This window comes from Caenorhabditis remanei, chromosome V, assembly GCF_010183535.1.
Source record: "Caenorhabditis remanei strain PX506 chromosome V, whole genome shotgun sequence".
In the NCBI taxonomy this organism is placed as follows: domain Eukaryota; kingdom Metazoa; phylum Nematoda; class Chromadorea; order Rhabditida; family Rhabditidae; genus Caenorhabditis; species Caenorhabditis remanei.
Window position 1 is genome coordinate 2,615,853 of NC_071332.1, and position 15,600 is coordinate 2,631,452.

At 38.1% G+C, this 15,600-nt stretch overlaps 1 protein-coding gene across 1 annotated transcript; it reads left to right on the top strand.

Moving 5' to 3' along the window:
• Positions 1-2,444: 2,444 nt before the first annotated feature.
• On the top strand, positions 2,445-5,710 carry GCK72_016921 (uncharacterized protein; the record flags this gene model as incomplete). The annotated part of the gene is made up of 6 exons (XM_003104304.2): positions 2,445-2,668; positions 2,720-2,797; positions 3,128-3,281; positions 4,666-4,961; positions 5,463-5,593; positions 5,640-5,710. 6 exons carry the CDS (start codon positions 2,445-2,447, stop codon positions 5,708-5,710), a joined length of 954 nt encoding a protein of 317 aa, XP_003104352.2.
• Between the last annotated feature and the right edge of the window lie 9,890 nt (positions 5,711-15,600).

Sequence of the window (15,600 nt, forward strand, 5' to 3'; positions counted from 1 at the left end):
CATTTGCCACATTTTCACCTGCCGTCTTTGTTTTTTGTTATTTTTTCCTTTTTTCTCTTTTAGAACGGTAATCCCACACATATTTTCTGATTATTTCCGTTTATTAGTCACCATTTCAGATTCTAAATTATATTCGGATTCTGATTTTAAGAACGACAATTTTTTAAGTGTCACATGCTACATAGTACAGATGCTGTCTACCCATTGAACTATTCTAAAACTATACAAATTTTTGTATTGAAATATTTTTCTTAGTTTTTTATTTCCAAGACAGACAAATATCGGTCTGAAACTGCGGAAGTGTACCCAATCATAGGGAGGAACTAGTCTCTATTAGTAGTAGTTTGCACAAAAATAATAACACTATGATTCAATAGCTTATGTAAAACCCTTGTCTACCAGGATGTGATGTGACTAAAAAGGGGCGGTGCTTATCCGTTATTTTTCGGTCTAATATCTACTGGATAGCTGTGCTCATCTGTTGTTAAGTTTCCTTTATCAATAGAGCGCACTGGGTACATGTTCTAGGTACCGCATAGGGAAGTTAACTTATTTCATCCTGATTTAGGGTCGACATATATACAATTTGTATTTAATTATTTAAATGCTAATACAGTACTGTGCTATTAGATTTACAATTTAGGTCTCTCAGTTGAAAATTACCAACTTTAGGAAAGGTGTTACCTTTATAACTGATTGTCCCACAAAGTAAATTATGTATAAGCCATACAGAACAAAGGTAGAGCTCCATTTTGTAGTTAACAACTTCTTTGTACGGCACTCCCTAGAGACCTATAGTCATTTTATTGGGACAGCTAAAAAGATTTGTGGGGCAATCAGTTATAACGTAAAACCCTTTCAAAGTTGGTCATTTTCAACTGAAAAATGCCAAACTGTTTATCTTACTGCACGGTACTATATATGATTAGAAACCTGAAAGCGTGAGAATGTTTAATCTGTTTTAAAATTAAACCCACCATCAAAATGAACAGAGTAACAGTGGTTTTAGTTTGTCAACTTTTAGCTTGCACGAGACCCTGTATCTCGGCTTCTTTTGACGCTAGACAAGTTTTGAAAACAGATTCGGAATCCTCACGACGTCTGCTTTCTAGTCATACTAACTTCTTGTCAATTTAGTCATTGGCTTTAATCCTTTAATAGAAAGGCACTCTGTCGTCTTCTCTGATCATGTTCCTGTTTTTATGAGCTTTTAACCAAATTCTTCCGTTTTCCTTTCTCGGAAATTTATTTCTGACCAACCGCCGATTTGTGGTAACCCTGAGTCTAAATCCATCTACAAATTGAATTTCGTTCAAATCACGTTAGATTTTTCTATGAATGTACATTAACTGCCATGTTCTTCTGATCAACGTTCTGTTTTGGTCTTTTTCTTGTTGATCTGTGAGTAGTATGGGAGAAGGAGGGAGAAGAAGAACAAACTACTCTAGTCAGACATCTTGGTTAGTTTTCTGTTCCGTTGCTCAGTTTTGAACATTTTTCACCTTTTTTCACCTGAGGTACTGTAGCTACAGTATCTGCAGAAAGCTTTCATGGTAACTACGGGACTACTGTAGGTACAGTATCTCCAAAAAGCTGTTATGATCGTAGCGGGACTACTGTGGGTACAGTATCTGCAGAAAGCTTTCATGGTAACTACGGGACCACTGTAGGTACAGTATCTCCAAAAAGCTGTTATGGTCGTTGCGAGACTACTGTAGGTACAGTATCTACAAAACGCGTCTCAGGTGCGCCAGACTAAAAGTAGACAAGAATAAGCAACACAAATCCGATCACAATTCCCGTTCCACCTGTCATTTTTGCGATGTTTCAAATCAGAAAACTCCTGCCTGCATACATACATAATTAATTTTTTTGTCAGCAGAATAAATTTCTTGTCCTTGTTAATCTAGTGTCTGAACACTTTTCTCTAGGAGCCAAGAGTCTAATTTTCATTTTCCTGACAGATCACACGAAATTAAATCCTACGCACTGGTTTTTCTTCTTTTGATCTCAGGGCTATATAAATAACACTATCTTGAAAATGTGGGGTAATTATAGACTGCCAACTTTTTGAGAGAACTTTTAAAGGGGAGGGTGTGTGAAGGTTTGATCTTAAGAAACCGAAAAAGTAGCTTTAAAAAATGTATTAGAATGCATTTTTACATGACCTGAATAACCCCAGCCTCTATTTCTGTTCTGACATAACTCTTATCTCATATCATATTTTTCCTCCTATTTTTGAGCACCCAAATTCTTTTACGCCCTACTTCTTTATTCTTGTTTCAACTTGTACGTGAAGTTAGCTCCTTCTTACATCATCCGACTCCCCCTTATTCACCCAACCATAAAATGCATCGAACGAATTCCTTAGTATTACTATTACTACGTCTTACTTTGTTTATATACACACACCTAAAAAATTTCAGACACCTCCCTACAAAAAAATGGATACCTCCATCAACTGCACCATTATGTCAGACCTCTCTACCTCCGTATTCCTGAAGTTATCTCTATCCATCAACCTATTCATTTGTCTCTGCGGGTACCCGGTATACTTATGGGCGTCGTGGGTACTATGGTCGGCGAAAAATTCAAAATTGTTGCATGTCAACTTTAAAATTATCCTGCAACTTCATTTGTTCGGTTTTTTATTTCATTGCACTGGACGGTAAGTGCTTAATTTGCATGGGTAAATAAATGCAAGTTTCTTTTTTTTTAGAATTGCTCTTCACGGGATGGACTTGATGAACTACATGACAACTATCGATCCCTGTGATATGATTCCGAATATTTATAGGTGAGTCTTGGTTTAATAAAAGTGCCGTAACCACCAATTGAGTCGCTACTCAGCAATATCTTGATTTTCAGATTTTTATAATTTCAATGAAAAAACGATGCAAAAACACAAAAAAAAACTTCAAAAAATAGGTCAGCCTATAAAAACAAATTTGGAAAAAGTTAGGTCATTTTTGAGGTTTTCTTGTTGAAAATCGCTTTTCTTTACATGTGAAACAAGAAAACTAGTCCCCGGACTACTTTTTGTAGTTTTTGTCCATTTTCGACGGATTTTTGTGAGTGTCGTATCCACCTTGAGTCGCTACGCAACAATATTAACCATGATTTTCAGATGCTTCATCCTCCGCCTGATGTACAACTCAGGTCTATGGCTAACCAACTCCACCGCCGTCTCCCTTATCCTAGAACGGTGGTTAGCTACCAGAAGAAGTGTGACCTATGAAGAGGATACTGTGTTGATTGGTGTCTTTTGTGCGGGCGTTCAGGTATGTATTAGTTTGACACAGTTTTTACAATTGCGCTCCACCGAAATCGCCTTGTCTCTTTTTCTCTGAGTCTCTCAATTTCGCACACAATTTTTGTTCGGTTTCGGTAGAGCGCTGTTGTAAGAAACGTGCCGTGCTTATAACCTTTTTCTGATTCTTTTTGAGCCTCCGGAGAGCCAGAATGATCTTTTCATCTCTTGGTTTTGACTATGACACATAAAAATGTCAAAAATTTTAACAAGAATTTGTCAACATTTACTATTTTGGAAATACGTACATAATTGTAGAGCAAGGGTGACAAAACAATATGTAGTCATCGTCATATGAGTTGAAAAATAGACATAAAAATGACGGGGGCAGAAAAAACGTCATAGCTTCAAGACGCTTGATAACCAGGACGTTTTTGAACCGGGACGTTTTGAAACTAGATTTTTAGAAACCGAATAATTTCATAACCATAGTTAAGACGATTTGAAACCATAAGGTTTTGAAACTGGACGCTCTGCCATTATAGAACTGTGACGTTTTACAACCAACATAATATTTTAAAACCTTCAAGCCTGTTTCATTCTAAAACCGATTTGTTTCATAATCAGGACGTTTTGAAACCGAGAAATTAATTATCCGAATTTTTAGAATTTCAATGAAAAACATTATGCAAAAAACCATCAAAAATGGACAAAAACCACAAAAAGAAGTCCGGGGACTAGTTTCCCCAACATTTGGTTTTCTAGGCCACATATCGAAAAACTAGTCCCCGGACTGTTTTTTCTTGTTTCACATGTAAAAAACCATGAGAATTGCAATTTTCAACACGAAAAACTGCCAAAAAAGACTCGGGGACTTACTTTCTCCAAATTCGGTTTTCTAGGCCATCAAGTGGAAAACTAGTCCCCGACCTTTTTTTTTTAGTTTTTCGTGGGTTTTTACAATTTTTTAGGATTTTTCTTGATAACATGTTGAAAAATAGTCCGAAATCGTGAAAATCCAAGTTTTTTACCTTAAAAACGGCAAAAACTACAAAAAATAGGTCGGGGGCTAGTTTTCCACGCGATGACCTAGAAAACCAAATTTGGAGAAAGTTAGTCCCCGGGTCATTTTTGACTGTTTGGTACCATTTTTCATGATTTTTCAATTGTGAAACAAGAAAAAAACAGCCCGGGGACTAGTTTTTCGACGCGTGGCCTAGAAAACCAAATTTTCGGAAAACTAGTCCCCGGACTACTCTGTCCATTTTTGATGGTTTTTTTTTGCTATTCGCATCATCTGGATGTCTTTTTATCTCAAAAATGTGAAACATTTCGTAGTTATATTTTGACTATTACGATTTGGAGGAACTATAATTACGTTAACATAATTAACACTAATTATCCCTTAATTCCAGTTCGTTGTCGCCGCCCTCCCCCTTGCTTTCCTCTACTCCCAAACCAGATTCCAAGGTGTCACCATGTATTACTGTGTCACTGCAGTCACCTCGGCTCCATACTCTGCTCAAGTCGGTCCTACCGTCAGTATCATGTTTCAAGTGGCCGCCCTGGTTTCCTTCCATCACTTACTACGTGTTAATAAAGTACGGATTGCTGACGCTTATGAAAAACAAGAACCCACACTTCAGAAGCAACGGGAGCTCAATATGCATACGTCGCTGTCAAATCGATACCAGCTGGAACAGAATATTAGGTAGCATTTTTGTGTAGATCATAAATTGAGCTATGTTTTTGTATTTCTTAGTTTTTTAATAGCTCTTCACGCTTTTGAAATATGCGCCTTTGAAGATGGGCAGTGAAAGAGCGGAGACGCAGAGAAGCGAGAGTCTCTAGTTTCTCTGCGTGCATATCTCTTCAGCCTGCATAGCTATCAAAAAGTTGTTAACTACAAAAATGTAGACCAAAAATAGGGCTTCATTTTTGTAGTTGACAATTCTTTGATAACTAATCACGCTTTTGAGATATGCGCCTTTAAAGATAGGTAACCGAAACAAGAGAGGGGAGAGACGCAGAGAAGCTAGAGTGTCTGTCTTTCTGCGCACTCTTCCCTCTCTCGTTCTCTCACTGCCAACCTTTAAAGCATGGTATCTCAAAAGCAGGAAGAGCTATCAAAAAGTTATCAACTGCAAAAATGTAGCTCTATTCATGATCTACACTCCTTTATAATTTATAATCTTGAATTTCAAAATTTCAGCTCTATAACCTGCCTGAAAACCTTCGCAGCCATGGCATTTGTCTATATCGTTTTCCAAAATGCATGTTATATTACACTCATGCAATTTGCAGCAGGACTAGAGAAATACAAGTATTATGCAATCTTAGAAAGTGAGAAATGATAATGCAACTGCGCTCTAATGAAATTTTTTTACAGTTAACGGATCCTGGCCCCTCTACGGCATAATTTCAATATTGGTGCTAGCGAGGACTATGAAGAAGGTATGATCTAGATTTTTATTAACTAAATATCGATTATAATTTATTTGAAACCAGCCTGTCTGCCCCGCCTTCGGCGGTTCAGTCGGCTGGCCTCTTCTCATTTACGTGGCAACCCTTTTTCAAATGTGTCCGCATGGCCGAGTGGTCTAAAGCGGCGGTCGTGTCCAAAGCACGCTAGTTCGGTTTTGCCCGCTGGCTTAGTTTCTCTTCTCTTTCCAAAATCGTTGCGGACAGCGCCTCAGACAGACAGACAACGCCCAATTGTCTTTTATATATAAGAATGATTTCAGATCCGAGAAAACATCGAACGGGAATTAAAAGGCCATCTGAAGATACCGAATAAGATGTATATTGAGAATTTTAAGAAGCAGATTGCCTAATTTTTTGATTTTTTATGGTTTAATGAAATTTTCAGTCCCCGACTTTTCGGCACATCACCTCACCAACACATTTTTTGTTTTCGTGTGAAAATAGAGAATTCCGCTGATTATAGGTTAGGGGGAAACGGCTCAAGGGAAAAGGTTTACGCGTGTGTGTGTACTCGAGCATAGCATTTGGGAGAGGAGTGAACCAATGATCTGGATAAACTCTTAATTCTGAATCAACAATTCTGGGAAACTGAATTTAGTCTGATGAAGTGAAATGTCTGAAATATCTGGAATACCTTAAAAGGGGATTTCGGATATTTGGAAGCAGAGTTGCGTGGAAGTGATTTTTTCTAAACCGGAAGTCGGAAGTCGGAAGTGAAAATCCAAAAACGGAAGTCGGAAGTCGGAAGTAGGAAGTCGGAAATCGGAAGTCGGAAGTCGGAAGTAGATTTTTCGGAAAGATTCAAAAACTCCAAGAGAAAAGATTATAAATTTCGCGAAAATCAGTTGAAAATTAGTTTTTGACTGAAGAAAAGCCAATTTTCTGTCCTTTCAAACAATTTTTCCTTGTATTTCTGCGAAATTTACTTTTCCTAAATTCCACCGATATGGAATGACGGAAGTCGGAAGTCGGAAGTCGGAAGTGAAAAAATGCCCGGAAGTCGAAATTCCGGGCAACACTGGGACATACCTATTAGCACGGCACGCTTCTTACGACCACGCTCCACCGAAACCAAAGAAAATTGTGTGCAAAGTTGAGAGTCTCAGAGAAAAAGAGACATTTTTAAAGGGGAATACGGTGGAGCGCAGCTGTAAGAACTCAGAAAACCCCTTAAAAGCAAGCTTTTGGTCAGTGCTGGCCGAAATTATTGTTTTGTGTTTCTAGGTCACAAATAGTTCTTTCATGTTAGTTTCGCGGTAATTCTGATATTTTAGCTCGTTTTCAGTGTTATCGGCTTAGAAAGGCTGATAAAAGGATGAACTTTTAGACAAGTTATGAAAAAAACCGTTAAGAATAATCGGTAAATGAATTGGGAAGATTTTCGTGTGGGCTTGAAACACTAAAGTAGGCCATCACTGACTATTTTATGTATTTTCGGGCCGAAAATTGGGGTTTTTTTTCGGGAATTTTTCGGGGTTCTTGAATGTAGAAATGCATTCTCAAATTTACAAAAGTTCTTAAATTCGTACGTGCGGTTTCTTCTGAAAATAAACGCTTATCATGGCAGAAGGTCCCGGTATGGAAGGTACTGAGGGTACTGAGGACGTCTTACGAGAAAGCCCAGGATTCTGATTCTGAAGAGGTTCTTGCTGCTTAATTTTCAGTTTTCTCGGGTATTGCTCCACCGGCTGACTGGAAATTCGAGATTTTTATCTTAAAAATTGTGAAAAATCAAAAAAAAACGAGTAAAATTAAAGAAAAGTGACGTTTTTTGACCCAGAAAACGTGATTTTTGATATTTTGGACATCTGGATCGACAGACACACAGACTGACTGATTTTTCGAGATTTTTTTTAAACTTCAAAGATTTAGTTATCCAATTGTTATTCATGAACAGAAAATACAAAAAAAATTATTAGGTTGCAGTCCCACAATTTTACTGTATCAGTTTTCCATTATCATTCTTCAGATCTCCAAACATGCTCCCTTCTGAAGTTTTATGTGTTTTATACCTAAACTGCTCCGTTGTCTCTTTTCCCTACTCGTGAAACCTATAATCAGTGAAATTGGAGTTGTTTTTTTCACACGAAAGTAGAAGTTGTTGGTGATGTGAGACACAAACCACGGAAACTACTAGAAATTTGATTTCAATTTGTGAAAGTTGGATTTCGAAACAGTTTCAGACCATCCCACATCCATAGTGAGTGCTGTAACACAATAATTATAATATGATATTCAGTAGATCAAAATGTCGTTAATACCGTGAGACGAGATGATCGGTACCCGAATAGAGCGATAACACAGTTTGTCACTTATCGTTCCAGCAAGTTCTGATTTTCTGTCAGCAATGTATAATTAGCATACTTGCAAACCGGGCCAAAACGGGCCGACACGGGCCGGCGCGTAACTCGCTTCAAAATGAATATTATGAGCTGAAAAATATACCAAAATGTAGATCTCGACGAGTTCTATCTCCGTGAGTCAACGGGCCGAAACGGGCCTGTCAACGGGCCGAAACGGGCCGACACGGGCCGACACGGGCCGTCCTGTGTATCAGTGGAACGCTAAGAAAACGCTGATTTTAAATATATATTTAGTTTTTGGCCTCGAGGCCTGGTATTCGAGAAGAACGAGGTCAAAGTTTCGAGACCTAACATTTACCATTACCTTACCGACGGGTGTAAAGTAACGGCAGCATGTTGTACACAGGTAAAGCGCGATGGATCCATTGTGGGTCCATATGCGTCCATATCGAATATGGATCCACATAGGATCCATAATGCGTCCTCACTTAAAACGCGGATCGCGCGCGGATGGAATATGGATGGGTCGGTCGTCCTCGAATTTCCGTGGATCGCGCGTGCATCCATATAGGATCCATATCAGTCCACGGGCCGGCTCGTAACTCGCGTCAAAATGAATATTATGAGCTGAAAAATATACCAAAATGTAGATCTCGACGAGTTCTATCTCCGTGACCTACTACGGGCCCGATGGCTATTTGTTATTGGCACATTAACAAATAGCCATCCGGCCCGTAGTGGGTCACGGACATAGAACTCGTCGAGATCTACATTTTGGTATATTTTTCAGCTCATAACGTTGAGTTTGAAGCGAGTTATGCGCCGGCCCGGTTTGCAAGTATGATAATTAGCAATCCTTAAAATTTCTGTAACTGCAATTTTAAAATGTTCCAATATTAAGAGCCTTGTCAAAATCCCCTTCCCTCATATTTTCTATAACTGAACTCTAAATCATGCTCAAATCCCTCAATTTTCATTTAGTATGAAAAGCAACTCTCTTTGATTATGGGTTACGCGGAGGAGTGGGAAACGGCTTAACTGAAAAGCACGCTTGTTTATCCATGAGCATAATATTTGGGAGAGGAAGGTGTTGAGAGAACTGATGCACTAATTGTGTAAGGAGGAAATTTATTAATTTAAAGGTTTAAAACATCTAAGGGGGAGCTGGTGTTGTTACAAAACTAATAAGTTATTAACTCAAAATTTAAGTTATGAATCACATTTACTGTGCAAATAAAGAAAAGGAAATCGTAAGAACGTATTCATCTTGTACGGCTAGCATCATGAGCTCTTCTGAACAAGTCTTGATTTTCTAGACTCACCTCCGTGTGCCACTGTGTTGCCGCGTTGACCTACCCTATACGCGCGCATTTCTCGTCGCTGCTTTGTCAATCTCGCTACAAAAAATGGAGACGTTCGGGGCTCTTTTTTTTGTATATTTATCCTTTTTCTTTGGTTTTTCTCCCCTTTTTTAGTTTCATTGTGTTTTTAGTGCATTTTAGCCGTTTAGTGTTGGGAAGAATCTCTGTTTTTGGATGTTCTCCCGCGTGCAAGCAAGTTATAGGGTTTTATCTTGACACTCGTCGTTTATCTTGCTCTGATTGTGGTTTTCTCGTTGTTTTTAGCTAAAAAAAATACAATGAATTCACTTAGAACTTATCACTTTACACTCTAGGGCTGTAGAGGGTCTGAAAATCGGTCAATTTTTGTCTTGACGAGACACGATTTCCAAAGTTCCATAAAAATTGATGCATTTCTGACCATTTATGACTAGTTGGGACGCGCGAGACCCCCTAGATGGAAGATGCCTTCAGAATTCTCGACTGTCCTGTTAATACGATTGTGGTTCCTCTCTCAGACACGGGCTCATCGTCCCTTTAACTTATTACCATTCCATCTTTAAAGGTCCAGATCTGAAAAGTAGGCGGAGCTATCGAAGAGTGGCCAACAGTGTTGTTGGGAATTCCGACTCCCGACTTCCGACTTCCGGATAAGAAATTTCACTTCCGACTTCCGACTTCCGACTTCCGGATAAGGAATTTTACTTCCGATTTCTGTCATTACATAACGGTGAAATTTCGGAAAAGTAAATTTCGCAGAAATACATGGAAAAATGGTCTAAAAGGACAGAAAATAGGCTTTTCTTCAGCCAAAAACTAATTTTCCACTGATTTTCGCGAATTTTATGAACTTTTTCTAGGAGTTTTTGAATCTTTGCGAAAAATCTAATACCGACTTCCGACTTCCGATTTCCTGATAAGAAAAATCACTTCCGACTTCCGACTTCCGGATAAGAAAATTTTCACTTCCCAACATCTCTGGTGGCCAACCAAAATAATGAACCTCTAGACTTACTCAACATTTTTGTTGTTGACACTTTTTTTGATAGCCTTGCAGGATTATGAGATTCGCAGCTTTGAAGATACCTTACGGAGAGAGAGCGCCCAGAGAAGCTAGACTGTCTGACTACCCTGCGTCTCTTTTTCTTTGATTATAGTTCCTTCTATGTGTCATGTACTCTGATCCCCTTAATTTATAGTTTCAACATTTCCAGCATGCCAAAGATATTGTATATTTTCTTTTCCTGAGCCCAAAAAAGTTCTCTCTTTTCTTTTCCTTCAAACCGTTTTTTTCTCCTGTCGTCCCCCATCTGCCCTAACAAAACATTTCTCTCTTCTCGCTTCTCTTCTTTTTTCCAAAAAGCATACGAATATATATATATATATATAAAAGGGGAGCACCCCCTTGTGCTTGATGATTAATTCGTCGTCCCCCCAATTCGTTGTATTAGAGGGGGGGGCTACCTTATTAAAAAGTGGGAGTGAGAAATAAAAAAGAAATGGGGTATTGAAAAGAAGAATTGCGGTTTTTTTTTCGTTTTGATAATTAGAAAAAACGATTGATAAGATACATGAAGAATGTCTATTCGTTTCGGTTGTCTCTCACTATCAGTACTCCTCACTAGTCATTTCGCGGCGGGACCACCCACGAAGTAAATGCGAAGGTAAGAAGGAGAAATTCTTGGTATTGGGCTTGGAAAATGATGTGAGATATGTAATTATAGGTTTTGGTTTCTAAAATTTTTTGAAAATGGAAATTTGTTGGTTTTTGAGACTTGAGAGTTGAAATCACATCATTAAAGCTTCGGATTTTGAGTAATTGTTTAACTTTTTATTTCCAACAATTATCCGATTTTAAGAAAAGATTTCAAAATTATTAGCTCGGCGCAGTCCTTGCAACAGCACTGCACCGAAATGTCCTTGAGAAATGCCTCTTTTTCTCAGAGTCTCTCAATTTCCCACACAATTTTCTTCGGTTTCGGTAGAGCTCGGTTGTAAGAAGCTTGTCGGGCTAATAGGTTCCTCTCCATGCCAACAATCTTAAGATGATGCAAACGCGCTCCATCGAAACCCTGAAAAATGGTGGGTGTGAAATTGAGAGACGCAGACCACGAAACAAGTTAATTCTTTTTCATTGTCAATAGAGTGCGTTTGCTGCTCGTCAGGGTAGCTTATACGCTTTACTGCTAAACTTGGTAAATAAGTCCTGTCGACTTTCAAATATCAAAAATTGCCAATTTTTCGGCTTCAACTACTCGAATCACCGAAAAAAAAATCGGGTTTTCTCAATAGAGCGCGTGTGCATTTTCACAAGTTTTGAAATAAAAACAGCTCCAAAAACTTCAACTTTTTTTTAAATCACGAAAAATGCTGAAAATCCACATAAATTTCAAAAAATATGAGTTTTATCACTAGAGCGCACATGCTATGCAATATTCAAATTTCTGAAAACCTGAATTTTGAATTCCGCCTTCAAACCCCTCGACTTTTCAATCCCAGCATCCAAAATCTTGTTTTCCAAGTCTCAATAACAATTTCTACCGTACTCCCTCTACCGTACTCCTCTACCGCCACACCAAAACAACCCTAACCCTTCTCCATCCTAATTGAATAAAAGCATTTTTACATTTTTACAGTCCCCCCTCCCCCTCAGCACCAAAAACATATGCTCCATCTTTTTTTCATTTTTCAATCTTCCCCGTCCCCACCACCCTCCCCGTCTCCCCTTCTTCGTCTTCTTCATCCCCTTAATCTAACTAGCAGAGGTTGGAGAGAGACACATACATACACACTCAGCATGCCCTCCAATCAATGAGGCGCCGGGCGCCGTCTGGAAGGGCGAGAAGGCAGAGAGGAGACGTGTCTTCTGTGCTTCTCTGTGTCTGTTCATATCTATTCGTGCATATGTTTCTTGTATCCTTCTCTAACTCTCTAAACTTTTCCAGTACCCCCAACTTGAGGTAGTGCTGGTTTGGAGAAGAGTTTCAGACGGTGAGACACATACGTTCATCGGGGGGAAAGCAAAAAAAAAAGCGAAGTGTTGTTCTGGTCAGAAGAGTTCTTGAACTCTTGTTTGTAAACAGCTGCAAAGAATAGTGGAACGCCTATTGGGCTTTTTTTTGAGGTAGGAATAAAAAGAGCAAGGATTTGTTCGTTTGGTTCAAATTGAGATGGGTTCTTTAGGTTTTCAAGGATCCTAATTCCTAGAATTTTTGAACCTTTTTTAGGTTGCTTCCCTTAGAAAATCCAATCAAGACCTCTTCTTGTACGAATTTGGACCTCCCCGTGTACCCAAAAAGTGGAATCCGTACCCAATATCTCAAGTTCTGAATCTTAGGACATAGGTTCTTTAAAACACACACTGATTCCAAATATTCATCATTAAGGTTTTTGCAAATTTTATTTTTCAAGTCTAAAGTCCCAAACACCAAAAATTCCAAAAATTAATTTTTGCTGAAAATACCTATTTAGACTAATTCGACCCTAATTATCCCATTTCTGAAATCAAAATCCTTATAACTTTCACACGGAACGAGTTATATCTCTTCCAAGTGCTGTGTTCCCCTTCAAAAAAAAGTGAGAGGAGGAAAGGGGGATGGGGGAATTTCGAAATGGCCTAAAATTTAAACTTCAGAGAGCTATATCTCCCTTCCTGTAAGCGCTATGCAAATTCTGATTGCAGAAATGAAATCCTCATGCTTGAAATAGTATATGGTGAAATTTATAGCAAATTTAGATATCTCGATCAGAATGAGTTCTCTCGTTACAACTGAAATTTGTACCATAAAAACTAGGGGACGGATTTTTCTGAAAATCGGTGTGTAGGTACTTTAGAATGTGCTGATTTCAAAAATCAAAACGATTTTCAGCAAAAGTATCTGAAAATCTAGATATTTTAGGTCTAATCTTATCTGGGCTCGAAAATTTCTCATTTTTTCAAACTAATGAGCAATCATATTTCTACTTTCAAAAAGTATGGCTGACAATCTCTAAGATTTATGACTGAGATTTTCCAACTAATTAACACAATTAAAGGTACCCAGTCCCTATTTTTTTTTCGTGATAAGTAGTTTCCTTATCACTACTTCCCTTCACCCAACTCCAGCAGAGGTGTGATGCCCTTCTATTAGAGGTCATGTCCCACAATTCCAATTCTCAACCATAGTTCTTAACCTACAACAAACCCCGTCCCCCTTTCTCTTCTTGTTGTCATCGCTTTCTATTCTCCCCCTCCCCCTTTCTCTTCTCTCGTCCGTTTTTTTTCTTCTCTCCGAATGCATGATAGATCTCTCGAGAAGTGCCAGAGAGAGACGGACGCCGAGTCGCCGTGTCTTCCCCACCCTCTGCCTCTCTGTGTCTGTTCATCTATTCGTGCATATGTTTCTTGTATCCTTCTCTAACTCTCTAAACTTTTCCAGTACCCCTAGCTTGAGGTAGTGCTGGTTTGGAGAAGAGTTTCAGACAATGAGACACACACGTTCATCGGGGGGAAAGCAAAAGAGAAGCGAGTGTTGTTTTGGTCAGAAGAGTTCTTGAACTCTTGTTTGTCAACAGCTGCAAAGAATATTGGAACACATATTCGGTTTTTTTGAGGGCGGAGATTAGACGAGCCCGGATTTGTTCGGTTAGGTTTTTAAAACAGGGGGAATAGAACATTGAGATGGGTTCTTTAGGTGTTCAAGGATTCTAATTCCTAGAATTTTTGAACCTTTTGTAGGTTGCTTCCCCAAGAACATCAAATCAAAACCTCCCCGCGTACCTAAAAAGTGGGATACGTACAGAATACCTTAGCCCCTGGAACTTTCTGAAACTTAGTGCATAAGTCCTTTAAGACAGATTGATTCCGATTATTACAAATTCTTTCCTATTTATACCTCTGCACATATTCTCTAAAGTTCTGAACACCAGGAGGTCCAAAAACTAAATTTCGCTGAAAATGCCCGTTTAGACTAATTCAACCCTAAATATCCCATTTCTGAAGTCAAAATCCTTATAACTTTCACACGGAACGAGTTATACCTCTACCAAGTGTGTGTTCCCCTTGCACAACAAGTGGGACAAGGGGGAGAGGGGAGAAGGAATTTCGAAATGGCCTAAAATCCAAACTTTGACTAGCTATATCTCCCTTCCTGTAAGCACTGTGCAAATTCTAATTGCAAAAATGAAATTCTCATGCTTGAAATAGTGTATGGTGTAATAAATTGCAAAATTGGGATTTTTGGCGAAAATGAGTTTTCTTTCTGTTAAAAGTGAAATCCGTACCATAAAAACTAGGGCTAGGATTTTTTTGAAAATTGGAGTGTAGATACTTTATAATGTGCTGATTTCAAAAATCAAAACAATTTTCAGCGGAGATATCTGAAAATCCAGTTATTTTGGTATAATCTTATCTCGACTTTTCCTAATTTCCAAACTGATCACTTACCATATAAGACGCTTGATATTTCAAAAGTTTCGATTTTACTACTTGAAAGTGTGAAATTAAGAAATATCTGTTTTTTTAAGCAGTGATACTTTTAAATTTTCAAAATAGGTTTAAATTATGGTTCTGGAATTGAAAAATTCAGAAAATCTACTTGATTCGTAAAAAATCATTAATTACTGCTGCAATTTCCAAATTAGAGCAGATTTATGCCAACCTTTTAAGAATCATGATAATAAATGTTGTCAGACTTAAAAAAGATGGAGCAGATTTATTGAAATATAAAAAATGGACAGAAAAAATAAATATCGACTGGGCAGATTTTCCAAGTTACAAATTCTGGACCAACATTGAGGGGCAGATTTTCCAAGTTTAAAATTCTGGACCAATATTGAAAATCTGAAAAAAAGAAAAATTTTCACGTGAAGTTTATTTTGGAGCAGATTTTTCAATTTGAAAAATCTGGACAGAAAAAATAAATTTTGTTATTTTTGCCGTGAGTTCCAACTCATCCGTTGTTCGTGGTTTTAGGGCAGAAATTGAAAAGTGAAAATTCTGGATCGGGCGGTATATTAAGAAGGTGAAAAAAAATAAGAATTCTGAAATTTGAAATATCTCATTCAACACCGAGTTGCAAATATTACTAATTTTTTGATAAAGGAGGAAAAATAAAATTCTGAATACGCTGAAACCAACCTAAAAAATTGAAACCGAATAAATATAACAGAAATTTTCTACTTTTGTTACGTTTGAGTATTGTTCGGTTTCAAATCATCAACACAGCCGATGCGAAGTGAGCAA